General features: G+C 37.7%; 1 protein-coding gene across 1 annotated transcript; it reads right to left on the reverse strand.

Moving 5' to 3' along the window:
- Positions 1–8,279: 8,279 nt before the first annotated feature.
- On the reverse strand, positions 8,280–10,931 carry LOC127121832 (uncharacterized). The gene is made up of 3 exons (XM_051052268.1): positions 10,703–10,931; positions 8,863–8,947; positions 8,280–8,718 (listed from the first exon to the last, which is right to left on the reverse strand). Exons 1-3 carry the CDS (start codon positions 10,929–10,931, stop codon positions 8,280–8,282), a joined length of 753 nt encoding a protein of 250 aa, XP_050908225.1.
- Between the last annotated feature and the right edge of the window lie 3,777 nt (positions 10,932–14,708).

Raw genomic sequence — 14,708 nt, forward strand, 5'->3', positions numbered from 1 at the left:
AATCCCCAGGAGTCGTCGGTAAACGTCTTGTCTGGTTATGGTTGCAAATATCCTGTATCATCCCGCAGAGTGCAAATTTCTACGGTTCTTTGGTATTCAATCCCTGTTTACCCTGAAGGTCTGACAGTCGTTGCTCTCATCCGTTCGGGTTCCCAGCTGATTGAATAGGGGCAGCTGTAGCACCTCAAATTTGCACCTCCCATTTTGTATATACATTTTCATTTTAGGTCATTAACATTGCATTGTTCATTGCATAGTCCACCAAGTCATCAGGCAAGACTGGTCAGGAGATTTAACTGTGCAAGCAAGCAAGTGCATTTTCTATAGAATCAAAGCCCTAGGGTTGGTACAATGAGTTCATGTGACCCAAGGATCATTTTGAAGTGGGTTGGCCAAAGATTGAAGGCTCAAAGCTCATCAGTCCATGTGCAATTCATCTAAAACCCTAAAAAGTCAACAGAAGTCAACTGTCAGTTCAACTATGGATTTGGAGGTGGGAGATGGTTAGAGATACCTCATTCATGTGGGAACAAGTCTCATTTGACATTTCAAACATCAACATAGAAGAATTTGAGGTCAGATCAAGACTTTCCCAAAATAGCAGGTGACCTGTAATTTGAATTTGCCAAAAATGGAAAGGTTTTCAACTCAAGATTACATCATCAAGAAAGCTTCAAATGAAATTTTATCCAACATGAAAGTTGAAGATCTTTCTCTCCCATTTCCAAAAAGTCCAAGATCATGGATTTCTCATGTGTGGTTAAGGAGATATGATCAAAACTTGACAAAGTATGGTTTGAACTTCAAATGGGCATAACTTTCAAACCAAAGCTCCAATTCAAGTGGTTCTTTTTGCTAAATTCTCCTTTTGACCTCTAGTTTCCAAAACATACATTGCATTACACCAATTGTCATCACATAATCATTTGCATTTCACTTGATTTTTGGAGGGAAAAATTAAAGTTTAAAATTGGTGCACTATTTGAACATTCTATCATTGCCAATAGCTCCAAAACAGATTTTTGAGTGAAATTAAGTGTAAATTCGTGCACTGTTCATTCATGATTTTCATGCATAGGGTGAAAAACAAATTTTTCATTTACACTCCAAATTGCTAATTCCACTTAACCATTTTCTTAAGCATGATTAAAAGAGTGATTATGGAGAGGTATAAGAGAAAAACCCTAACTGTTTTAGCATGAACAACAACCATTTTTTCAGATCTAGAAAAATTTCTCAAAATTTTCTCTCAAAAATTTCTTCAAATTTCTTCAAACAACATCCATTTCCATTGCTTGATCTTTGTTTATGAAGTGTTCTTGAGTGAATTGGCACGTGGAATTGAATAGAACAGTGTAGCATTGAAGCATTCTCCAAGCTTGAAGCAACAATGGTGGATTCAGAATTTGGTGAGATCGTGCACAATTGAGCCGAGTTTTCTTCTTCAAACACTTGTACAAGCATCATAGAAGAGATTGGAAGCATCACAAGGCCTGTAGCTCGAAGAATTCCAGATCTGCACTTCAAGAGGTCATGGCTCGATCTCTTCATTTCTCAAAATTATTGCCATGTTAATATAGATCTCCTTATGCTGATTAATTTGAGCTTTGAACCATTGATTTCCATGCACTATAGGCTGAGTAATGTGGATTTAAAGTTTCATGTGCAAATGTTAATTGCTTCGATTCTCCTTGTGTGTGTTGAATTAGCCTTAGTCATGCATATATCTGTGATCTATGATGAAAGATCTACGTGATGATGTACTCAATTTGGATTTCTGGTAAAAATGTTCTTGAGCATATGATCACTGTTCATATCACGAGGAAGGAGATGATACTGTTACGTTTGGCCATGGTTTTAATTCATGAAGAACAGTTTTCAGCATGCTGCATGTTGTTTCTTAGGGTTCGTGTCCTACTAGTCCACGTAATTGCACACACAGCGTTTTGATTGGCCTGTAGCGCTTTGACTTGGCCACATGTACATGTTGATCGGCCACGTATTAAATGAAACGTTGAGTTTCATCTTCAGCGCGCCACTATTTGAATCCTTACCCTGTTCGATTCCCAGCTACATCAATATTCCAAATGCCATGCTATTTTCTCACTTTCCTTCCATGCATTTCCATACATGCTTCACATGCATTTTTTTAATTTTTTCTCAACTTCCAAAATTCATTTAAAATTGAAAAATCATCCAAATCCATTCCAATTTTTTGCATTGTGTTGCATTTCCTATCTAGTATTTTATGATCATTTTTCCATAAATTGTGCTTGGCTGGAAAATATTTTGTGCTAGGGTTTGTGAACATGTATGCCTTTTGTACCTTGCCTTGCCATATCATTTGTGAAATGCTGAGCTTTTATCCAATGAATCTGAAATTTTACATGTTGAAACTAGACACTTTGCTTGAAATTATGGTGTTGATTTGGTATTTTTATCATGTGTCATTGCTGTTTTATGATTATGTTAAGGTAGGTGTGACAATTTGTGTCACACCTTTGCTTGTTCATCTTATTTGATGAGTTTGCCATGCCAAATGAAATCCAATCGCCTTGATTTTTGTATGATGCACATTATGGATGTTGTGATTGCTCATGATTTTTGTTGGAATTTTTGGGATCATTTCTGATTTAATTGAGATTTTTCCTTCTAGATGGTCATATTTGAGTTTTCAAAATGCCTTGAACTTCATTTGATTGTGAAATGCTTGTTCCTTATCCAATGAATGTGAAATTTTGCACACTATTTCTAGACATGTTGAGTGTTGTTTCGGCTTTGGTTTGAGGTCTTTACCATGATCCATCTCTGTTTTAGGCCTATGCTAAGTTGGTGTGACAATTTGTGTCACACATGTGCTTGTTGTGCTTGTCTTGACTTATGCTATGTGATTGCCATGCCTAATGATGTCCAATGCTTCTAATTTTTTGTGTGATGATCATGTTGTATGTTCTGTTTACTCATGATTTTTGCCAAGATTATTTGAATCATTTTGGATTTAATGTGCATTTGTTTCTTCTGATGTCACAATGTGGTCACAACTTGCATACCTTGCCATGTTTGGTTCATGAAATGAATTTGGTTAATGATATTGATATGGGACCTTTTGGATTGTGTTCTTGATTGATTGAAGTTGATTCATGTCAAATTTCATGTTCTGTTTTGATTTTTTTTCTCCATCTTTGACCCTAGGCCTTGACCTAGTGGTTTGTGACTCACAGTTGAGCTTTGATTTCAGGTTTACACATCCAAGTCCATAGTTGATGTGGCTTCATCACTTGAGCATTGATGTTTGCTCTAGATGTTGGCTAAACTTGAGTTGTTTTGTAGGTTTTGAGACCAAGTGACTTAATAGCTTGTGCCTTGCTCATTGTTGCATTGCTTGCTTATCTGTCTGATTGTGTGATTGACTGTCTGTTTGATTGTTTGAATTGTATACTGATTGGGTTAGATTTTTTCAGGTACATAAGTTGCTTTGAGTTCTTTTGAACTTGCTTTTGCTTTGCTTGGTTGCTTAACCATTGAGGTATAACTTTTTGACTTCATGTAGTCTGGAAGACCTGTCCTGTTATGTGGGCAGGCACCTGTCTGAAGCCCTCCTTAAGAGGTAATGCTTGTGTTTGTTTATCTTTTGTGCCAAGCAGGAAAAGTCCTCTTATGAGGCAATTGGCAGATAAAAGAGATGTGCAATCCATCTCCTGCTATTCAGTGTGTCATCCACTTTGCTCACACACCTTGTGTTGATGCATTGTGGATATTAACCCAAGATCTTTGTTGTGTCAGTCATATGTGGAGAAGAGTTCCAGCTTTCTGAACTCCCACACTTTCATTTGTCTGAAGCTCTCCCAGGCCAGGGATAAGAGCTGTGAGGTCTTACCCTCACTTCCCATTTCATCTGCTTCACCCTAACTCTCAATGTTAGGGTTAAGAGCTAACTACACCCGATTCCAATTGGCTTGTGTTTCACAGCCTAACCTTGTATGAGCCCAATTGTTTGCATATAGTGCATGTGTTTGCTTTTTGTGCTTGTATGTATTTGCTTGTGCTGTTTAAGATAGCTTGCTCCCTGTGCAAGTTAGATAGAAACCTTAACTTAAGGATCGTATGCATGATAACTTCTAGTCTCGAGTCGTAGTCTCCCTAGTAGTTTGTGTCTCCTTTTGTATCTGGTTAGGCTAGTCCTTTTTTCCTGCGTAGGGGAACTACGTCGCCCTGATCCTGATACCAGATGAGGTACGTAGGCAGGAGATGAGCTGATCTCTCCGGGCAACCTTTTGCTTTTTGTCCCTTGTGTGTGTTGGAGTCTGACGTAAGTCCAGCGATTGGCAGTTGGTTTCCTGTGTCTGGTTTGTGTGTGTGCTTGTTGGTTCGGAGTCAGATGTAAGTCCAGCAATTGGCATTCGGTTTCCATGTTTGCCTGTTTGTGTGGAGTCTGACGTAAGTCCAGGGATTGGCAGTCGGTTTCCCGTGTTTGTGTTTTGTTTGGCGTGCGTTAGCCGAGCTACGAGTGCTCTGATTCTTCTCTGGTTAGAGAAGATACGTATGCATAGGATGCGACATCCTAGCGAGCACGTTTCCCCTGTCCCGAACTACGTCGACTCTGATGTCTGTGCCTGACAGACTACGTAGGCCCAGGATGCGATATCCTGCCGAGTTAGTTTCTTTTGTCTTTCTGTGTCTCCTTTCAGCCTGTGTGTGCAGTTTGTTTGAGCAGTTTTTAGCAACCTTATCCTTTCTTTTGTGCGTGGATCCCGTCGAGTACGACGGATGCGTAGGGGTGCTAATACCTTCCCTTCGCATAACCGACTCCCGATCCCATATCTCTCCGGTCGCGAGACCATGTTCTTTCTAGGTTTACTTCGAGCGTTTCCTCTCCCTCCTTTGGGATAAATAACGCACGGTGGCGGCTCTGTTGTTTCGTTTTCCCGCCGGTTTTTCGCGTAATGCGACAACCAGAACGAGGATAACAGCCTCACGAAGACCACATTAAAAGTATTATTCATACATTTTTAAGGTTTCATTAATTTCACATTCAATTTACACTATGCTAACACCTCTGTTATTTTTAGGTTGTTTGAAAGCCTCCTCCAACCCCCAAAAAACAAAAACATATACTGGTCAAATCAGAACCTGAAGATCTATCGCCAGACACTTCTAAACTTGGCAAGAAAAAGAAAAAGTTAAAAGAAATTGATTATGCCCCTCTACAAAAATCCAACACAACACCCAAACCATCAAAGTCAACTACTCAAAAAGCTATTGATGTTAGCTCTAGACTAACCACTATTGCGCCTGAGCATGCTGAAAGTGACAACTCTAGTCCTGGTCCAGACGGACTCAAGGTATCTCATCTTCGTTTTACTTTCCTTTCGTCACAACTTTTATGTTCGACTGATGTTAATGATTTAGCTTCTTTCTTCCTTTGCAGGATAATTAGCTTGGTACTGAAACTTCAAGAATCAAGCATGAAGTTCCTATAAGCACCAGTATTCCCTATGCTCTTCCTCCATATAATAAAGGGTCAAACAAAGGATCAACTAGTGAAGTCAACCAGCTTGTCGAAGTTCAACAAGATAAATCTCCCAACCATGTCTTTCCTCAACAAACTTACTCAAACGCTTCTGAAAGTGGTAACGAAGCTATGGAAACTAATAACATGGAAATCCCAGACACGGAAGAGCAAGAACAAGCAAAACCAGATGATTATTCCCCAAAAATCCTAAATCATGACGAAGATGGGCATAATGACGAAGATGAAATCATGCTTAACGTTGATGAAGAAAATCAGACTGAAAAGTGTCCTCACAAAACCCCAATGGATAACATAGCTATTACTAACATATCTATCGGGATTATTAAGGAACCCATAATTTCTTCGAAAGTCACCAACACTCCTCCTACTCAAGAAGAACTGAACGATCTGAAGAAGATAAAACCATCGGAAATTTGAAGGTTATGATGAGCGCACGAGCAAGTTCCATCGAGAAAGCCTCTAGCTCTTCAACCGCTTTTGGTAGTCGTTCAACTATCGAAACTACTGACCAACTCCTCCAACAAATCAGGGAGCAGACTTTCGATGTTAACTTGATCCAAGTGTTGGAGGGCAACCTAAATGCTAGTTATGGAATCAAAAATTTGTTGAAAAAGGTTGATATTCTAAGCATTTCTCCAGAAGCCACAAATTTCAAAGTGGAACTTGGGTTTTTCCTTGAATAAGTCTTTGCGGATCTCTTGCGCAAGCAAGAAGCTTGGGCCAAAATTGAAAGGAAAAAAGAAACTCAAGCAGCATAATGGGATGTGGCTGCTGAATCCACTACTAAGGTTTAGATTCTAGGGAAATCCTTCTCTAAAAATCAAGAAGAATTCGACACTTATGCTGCCATCGTCTCCACTTGGGAAGAATCATTTAAGGAACTATAGGATAAAATTCGAAAGGCCAAGGATCGCCAGGACGAGATCCAAAAGTTTGATCACCAACAGCTTGACGAAGAGATTAAGGTGGGCGTCTATCATGTCGAACGGGCACAACAATTGGGAACTAAAATTGATACCCTTACTCTTGGCAAGCCCGTCCTCGAACGCCGCCTGCTAGTGTCCATTGCAAAATATAATCAATGAAAGCTTCTCTCCCGACTGACTTTTGCACTTAGTTGGACGTCGAATCAATGTTATTTTATGATTTTTTGGAACTTCTGGATAATGTGATTTTGCAATGAACAACCTTAGCCATTTTAGCCTTTTAATTTACGATTTTGGCTTCTATGTTGCACATGTATCCATTATGTTAATATCTTAATTTCCTGAAGTATAGGTTTATATTTTTTCAAATATTTTTCATTTACCCTCAGGAGTCTTTTATCTTTTTCTAACTCTTCAATTTCATAAGCGTTATTCGAAAAAACTTGGATAATTTGGAAAGGTCCTTCCCAATTTGGGGACCATTTACCCATTGTTCTAACTTTTCGATCCATAGGTAGGATTACCTTCCATACCAAATCCCCAATCGAAAATGCTTTAATTTTGACCTTTTTATTATATGCTTTATCTACTCTCTTCTTCTGTATTCTCAATAACTCTAAGGATTTCAGCCTCTCTTCATCTAAATTAACTAGTTCATCAATCATCATATCCCAATAAGATTCAGATGGAATCTCGTATTTCCTCTGTAGTTGACTGAAGATAGATTTCGACTAGTAAAACTGCATCATGCCCATAAGTCAAACGGAAAGGCGTAGCATTTGTAGCTTCCTTAGGATACGTTTGATAAACCCAAAGAATTTGATCTAAAGTCATATGCCAATTCTTTGTCATTTTCCGTATCTGCTTCTTCATTAACCCAATCACTACCTTATTTGTCGCTCCGACTTGACCATTTGCCTGAGCATAATAAGGCGTAGATGTTAGTTGTTTAATCCTTACTTCTTTAGAAACTTCTTGCATCTTTCGACCAGTGAACACTGATCCTTGATTAGTTGTAATGGTCTTAGGGATTCCAAACCTATAAATTATGTGCCTTTGGAGAAATTCAATAAATGTTTCTTGATCAACATTCACCAAAGGTATGGCTTCGATTCATTTAGTGAAGTAATCAATACCTACTAAAATGTACCTTGACCTTTAGAAAAAGTCGGACGAATTTCACCAACCAAACCCAATATCCAACCTCTAAAGGGCCAAGGCTTTATTATGGAATGTAATTCACTCGCAGAAACATGTTGAATGCCTGCATGTATATGGCATTCTTGACACTCTTTAGAAAACTCAATGCAGTCCTTCAACATTGTAGACCAATACATTCCTTGCCGAAACAACAACCACTTCATTTTGTGGCCAATTTGATGAGCCATACATGCCCCACTATGGACATTTGACATAGCTGAATATGCCTCACTTTTGCTAAGGAATTTGAGCAAAATTCCTTCAAGTGTCTTTTTGAATAATTCATTTCCCATAAGAGTATAACTTAAAGCACGATACCTGATTTTTCGCTCTCCAGATGATGTTGGGTTTTCCAAATAATCCACTGTTGACTTTCTGCAATCTGTGTCAGTCAAGTTATCTATGGTCAATATTTCGAAATTTTCTTCGTCTGCCAATCCCAACCTCGTCATTTCTAAATCTGATAGAGATAACTTAGTTGCCATTATTCTTCCTCGAACTTTAATTAAATCTTCTAACTTTTCTTTTGTCACTTTGTACCCAGAAGCAATTTGGGTCAAATCATTTGCCTCTTGATTTTTGAGTCGAGGGATGTGCCTAATGTTCACGTAGTCAAACTTTCATAGTAGTCTATTTGCTACCATGAAATACATGATCAAATTTTCTTTGACACATTTATATTCTCCATTTATCCGTTTGACAACCAGTTCATAGTCACCACTTATTTCGACTCTAGTTTCCCCTAATTCCAACAAGATTTTGAGACCGACTATCAATGCTTCATATTCCGCCTCATTGTTCGAGCAAGAACCCTCTGTCTGATACTTGAACTTTGTTGGAATTTTGTTAGGAGAAATTATTAGAACTCCAATGCCAATCCCGTCTTTATAACTAGAACCATCGAAATATAATTTCCATGGTTCAGGTTCTACAAAGGCTTGGTGTGTTTCTGTCATAGTATGATCAACGATAAAATCGGCAACTACTTGCCCTTTCATAGCTTTTAAAGGCATGTATGTCAAAGAATACTCCGTTAAAGAAAGATCCCATTTCTCAATTCTACTATGTAAGATTGGCTTAGAAATCATATGTTTTATTACATCGAAATGAGAAGAAACATACACATCAATCGGCTTTATATAGTGCTTTAATTTAGTGCAAGAGAAGTACAGTCATATGCATAATTTTTCAATCATACTATACCTAGTTTTTGCATCATTAAGGAATCTACTAAGACAATAAATGGCTCTTTCAGTACTATTTTCACCCTCTTGAGCAAGCACGCTCCCTATAGTTACATCAGATGCAGAAATATACAACCTAATACTTTTACTTCTACAAGGAGGTGATAGAATTAAAGGTCGAACAAGATACTCTTTGGTTTTGTCGAATGCTTCCTGTTGTTCTTGTCCCCATTCGAAACCTTCCTTTTTAGTCGAAGAAGAGATGAAAAGGCTTGAGTTTTGCCACTTAGGTTCGAAATGAACTTTCTTAGGAAGTTGATTTTTCCCAGCAACGACTGCAGTTCCTTCTTCGTTGATGGTGCTTTCGCTTCCCTTATGACCTTGGTCTTATTTTGGTTGATTTCAATCCCCTTTTTATGGACCACAAAGCCTAAAAAATCCCTTGTTTGCACACAAAACACACACTTGAGAGGATTCATGTTCAGACCATGTTTCCTCATTCTTTCGAATGACTGTCGAAGATGGTCAATATGAAGTTTTATTGACACAAACTTAACAACAATATCATCAATGTAAATCTACATAAAAGTCTCAATGAAATCATGAAAAATAGAATTCGTTTCTCTTTGATAAGTTTCAGCATTTTTCAAACCAAAAGGCATGACCACCCATTCATAGGGGGTCAAGGCTCCTGAGTATCAAAATGTGGTTTTAGGGACATCTTCATCAGCAATGAAAATCTGATTATATCCAAAATACCCGTCAAGCATACTAAGATACTCAAAGCATGTGGATGAATCGAATAGCATTTCTGCCACTAGCATTGGGTATTCATCCATTGGGGTTGTTGTATTCAAATCTCTGAAGTCAATGCAAACCTCAAAGTTCCGCTCTTTTTTATAATAGGAACAATATTTCCAATCCACTAAATCCATATCCAATCCGGGAATCACATCATAATCCCAAGCAAAGTAATCTTTATACTCTTTCAAGAGTTTGATCACTTTGACCTTGAACTCTGGGCTAAGGTTGGCGCTGATATATGTTGGCCTTTTGCTTATTCCATCTCTCAATTTGATTTCTTCTAGGGGATCCTGCACCACTATTTTGATATTAGGTGATACGGGATCCTTCTCGAAACCCAAAGGCTCGTCATCATAGATGACGTCGATCCTCTGGCTAGTCGCCTCGTCGTGTTGTTCATTAGAGGGATCTGGTCCAAAATCCACACTAGGCCCTTCAAAGGTGTACTTCGGTCTCTTTGGCTTTGACAACCATGCACTTTATTTAAGCTTCTAAGGACGCTTTTAATTTGTTTACGGATACGTAAGCCGAAATCTTTTCCAGTGTGTCGGATTCATACATAATCTTTATCTTCGTCTCCCTAACCAGTAGGTCGGAGTTCTGGCACCCTTTCAACTTCGTCTACTTCCCCCATAATCTCTTTATTCTAGTTGAAACCATGGGTTGGATGCAAATTTATAAAGTAAGATGCTCTATCATAAGGCTTGTATGAGAAACCTGCAGGGCTACAAGGATCAATATTCTCCAAATTCCTGTCAAAATGGAGCTTATCCACATTATTAACCTTAGCCATAAAATAGCTTTGGACAACCTCAATGTTTTCCACTATCTCTCTCCATATCAAAATCCTTTGATGGAGCAAAGATGGAACTGCTCATATCCCATGAATCCACTCTCGTCCCAAGAGTAGATTGTAATTGGCCCTGGATGTTATGACCATGAACATAGTTGGCCTTGTAATATGTCCAACAGTTAGGTCAACCTGAATCACTCCCAGAGTATGGCCAATTTTCCCAAGACCATATTGTGTGGTCTTAAGTTAGTGTCGAATTTACCAATCCGTTCTAACATGAATTGTATCATTAAGTTAACTGCCGCACCACCATCTACTAGAATCTTGTTAACTCCATTATCTTCCACTTTTCCTCTGATAAACAAAGGCTTTAGATGGTTTTTCATTCCCTCGTCCGGCCTTTCGAAGAACGCATTTTTCTCTTCAATGCAACCTTTATTCATCATATAATAGCACATTGGCCTGTGTTTAGCCATTTCTTCTTCGTCCATTTCTTCGACCTCTGTTACCTAATCATATTCTCTATGTAACATAGATACCATGTTGTAGTTGATGTTCAGAGATGACTCTGATCCTGAGTCAAAGTCATCAGTTAACATATCATCATCTTCTGGAGGTTTCTCTGATGTCCTCTCCTTGGGTTTCTCCACTCTAAGAGGAAAAAACTTCCTCCCCACTGACTTTTTATCTTTGATCTCCTTATTAAATTGGGGCTGGTTAGTGCTAGACTCCACCATGTCTTTCCCAGTCGCTTCTCTCTCGGCCTTTCTTCTCCTCTGATGTCTCCTTCATTGGGATCTCGACATAGGATTTTTTTCCTTTGTAATTCCCAGATCCATAAACCCGTTGTTTCGTCATATAGAACTCTTTTCGACAAGCAATGGCAGATCCTCGACCAAATTGGGAGCTCATCTACTTATCCTGACCTTGGCCCTGTTTTTCAGTGGGCCTTACCCATTTGTCTCCAGGGACATCAATAATGGGCTTGAATGAGGCATGCCTATTCGTATGGAGATTTGGGCCTCCCATTGTTGTCTTCGAGGGATTCCCCATTTGTCGAAGACATGCTGGTTTCGAGCGTCCTTCTAGTTTCCTCTATGTCGGGTAATTAGGACTCTCTCTATTATCTCAACAGACCTTTTATCAAAGACGAAACTGCACCTTGGGAACAACATCACTTCAGACCTCTTCCTCTGGCAGCGGTGGAGAAATCTAACTAAACTTTCGTCCTATTTAGGATAAGCAACCTTCACTCGGCCTCCACTTCACTGGATGCTTTCCTCATGTGCCCCCACGTCAACATCTTCACCTAGTTCGACCATGTTGACCTGCATGTTGGGACCATAAGTAATCTCAATTTTATGCAATCTGACCCTGAAACCTTCAGTAATGTTGTATCTCGGAAAAACGCGCACATGAAAAAAGAGTCGCCACCAATGTTATTTATCCCAAGAGAGGAAAAGGAAACACTGAGTAAACCTATAAAAGTGTGAACCTAATGGTCTTGCAACCAAGAGATGGGTAAGGGAGTCGATTACTCAAGGGGAAGGTATTAACACCCCTCACATTTGTAGTACTCTACAGGATCCACTCTTGTTATTCTAATCAAAGGGTGTGTCAAATCCAAAACTAGGTTGCAAAGGGAATTCATGAAAATGAATTATTAACAGAGAAAAAAATATTTTTATTATTGTGCTCGCTTAGATTTTACGAACCAATGCCTACGTATCAAAAAGAATCAGAGCACGATAGTTCTTCTCAAAAACTTTGGTGTGTTGGTATTTTTTATGGATAACAACTCTTATTGAAAATTTCCATAAGAAAAGCCAAGCGGCAAAAGGAGTTTTGATTTATTGAGTGCTTTTGTTGAAAGTATACATCATATGGTCCCTCAGAAGGTGGGGTATCTGTGTATTTCTCTCTTAATTGTGAAAGAGTTCAAATAGTATTAGAGTGTTTTTGAGTTTGATTAAGAAAAAGGTTCTAGTTTTAGAATGAACGTAAAAGAGCAAAAGGACTAACAAAAGGGGAGTCTCAATCTTATTTATTGTCATGCAATGTGGACCTAAACTTAGGATCAAGGAAACTTCTATCTAATATTGTCATACATGGGTACAAATCCTAAGGTCTATTTAGTTAGATCTTGACCAAGGAATAACTAAAGGATCATATGGGGAACATGCAATAAAAAACTTAAGCAAGGAAATGAAATCAAGGAAGTATCACATAAACATGTAATTAGGTAAATACCTAAGCAATCAACATACAAAGACCATATATAACACAACGAGAACTTAAACAAGTAGTATTCATATCATCAAGGCAAAAAAAGAGAATATATGGAAATGGAAATTAAACAATCACACATCAAATTAGAAGTAAACACTTACTCACACATAGGCACTTAAACAAGATACCTAAAGCAATGCCCACTTAAACAAGCAAACATCAAAGATGAAAGGACATGCAAATAGGTGAACACCCAAGCAAGCAGCAAGGTAGAAGGAAAGATGTTAATTGAATAATCATACATCAAACCATAGGAAGAAAGATTTGAGGCATACAAGATATGAACATCTCTTAACCTAAGAACTATCCTACTTGAACAAGTAAGGAGGCAAAGTACACAAACAAAGATTAATCAACCAAGTGAACATGTTATCAAACAATCATGGGATAACAAACTTATCATCAAAGTAAGTATTTAGACATGTTAATCAAATCCCTAGGGGTCATGCTCAAGAGATTTTGGTATTAGAACCCAAAAGAAAGCAAACACTTAAATAAGCTAGCATGCAAGGCTACAAGTGTGGATTGCCTAACTTAGCATGGCAGAAGAAAGTGAGTGAAAGTGAGGGATATGAGAAGACAAACAAATCAAAAACTAAGGCACAATAAACTTATTATAATCTATTAATCATTCTTTAGAAAGGAAGTTTCACAAACATGTTTAAAGATAAGGTTACAAACAAACCTAATTGGGAACTAGTCCTCCACCCTAGGTGCTAACAAGCAAAGATAAAAGAGAAGGGACATGGAAATAGATAACATATAAACATGAACAATACAATCACCTCAAACATGTCTCTATGTCATATCAAAATCCCAAACAAGAGTTGAATTCAAAACATAAGCATTCAAGTAAGCAAACAAACATTCAAGTTAACAAGAAAAGTCAACAATTCTTAATCAAGAAGGATGAACATGAGGCAATTTAGACAAGAGAAATCAACATGGAGTTCACACTTGAAATACCTATCATCATCACCAAAGTATCATATCAAACTACATTCAAAGAGGGAAGCAAAGGGTGAACATGGTAAAAACATAAGCATGCTTCTAAATGGAAACAGACATCATATTATGCAAAGAGTAAAGATGAAACATGGAAATGAAGTATAAAAAACAAAAAGGCATAAGTAAATGGCATATTATATCAATCACATAGATCATTCAAGCATGGAGGAGTCATGACACAGGGTACACTTAAGGAAGGATCACAAAGTGAACAAACAAACATCATGTGGGAAACTCAATTGAATTAAAATAAGAAGGCATGGGATGGTTTATGAAAATGAGTATAGAGGCTCTACCTCATGGTATCTTAATCAAGAACAAGAGAGGACAAAAGATCCTAAATGGCTTCACAAGTGCATTCCTTGGACAAACAAACAAAATAAACAAAGGCTAGCCCAAAAAGACATGCATTGTATTACTCAAAAGAAAAATTTAGGAGGCTCCAAAGACAAGTGAAAAATGATCAAGACAAAAGTAAGTCATCAACTCAAAAGTGTCTTAATATGTGTCTAAAAGTAAGGCCAAGAAAATGTTTAACATGGGAATAAATATCAAGCATTACAACCCATCATAGATCTTACAATTCAAACATTAAAAGGAGATCAAACATGAACCAAATTGAATTGTTAAATCACCAAAATAAATCCCAAATGTCCTACATATATGTTCCTAGGTGTGTACAAAAATTGGGGTCAAAAGGCCATAGGAACATTAAGAACAAAACCCTAATTCCAAAATTATGTCAAACCAAACACGTTTTATGATATAATTAAAAGAAACAAATAAAACAATTAGAAAAATAAAATAAAAAATATGGAAAAATAAATAACATTTTAAAATATAATTATGAATTTTTGGAGAATTTTTGGGGAATTGGAGATATTAAAATAAAATCAGAATTGAAAAATAAAATAAAAGAAATAAAATGGAGCAAAAGGCCATATGAATCATTAAGAACAAAACCCTAATTC

The sequence above is a fragment of the Lathyrus oleraceus genome, chromosome 2 (genome assembly GCF_024323335.1).
Source record: "Lathyrus oleraceus cultivar Zhongwan6 chromosome 2, CAAS_Psat_ZW6_1.0, whole genome shotgun sequence".
Classification (NCBI taxonomy): domain Eukaryota; kingdom Viridiplantae; phylum Streptophyta; class Magnoliopsida; order Fabales; family Fabaceae; genus Lathyrus; species Lathyrus oleraceus.

Coding starts and splice junctions, on each gene's coding strand:
- LOC127121832 (XM_051052268.1), bottom strand. CDS start 10,931: ATGGACGAAGAAGAAATGGCTAAACACAGGCCAATGTGCTATTATATG. Junction 8,948..10,702: donor ATTCATGTTAGAACGGATTG/GTAAATTCGACA, acceptor ATGTAACTATAG/GGAGCGTGCTTGCTCAAGAG. Junction 8,719..8,862: donor CTTAATGATGCAAAAACTAG/GTATAGTATGAT, acceptor CTTACATAGTAG/AATTGAGAAATGGGATCTTT.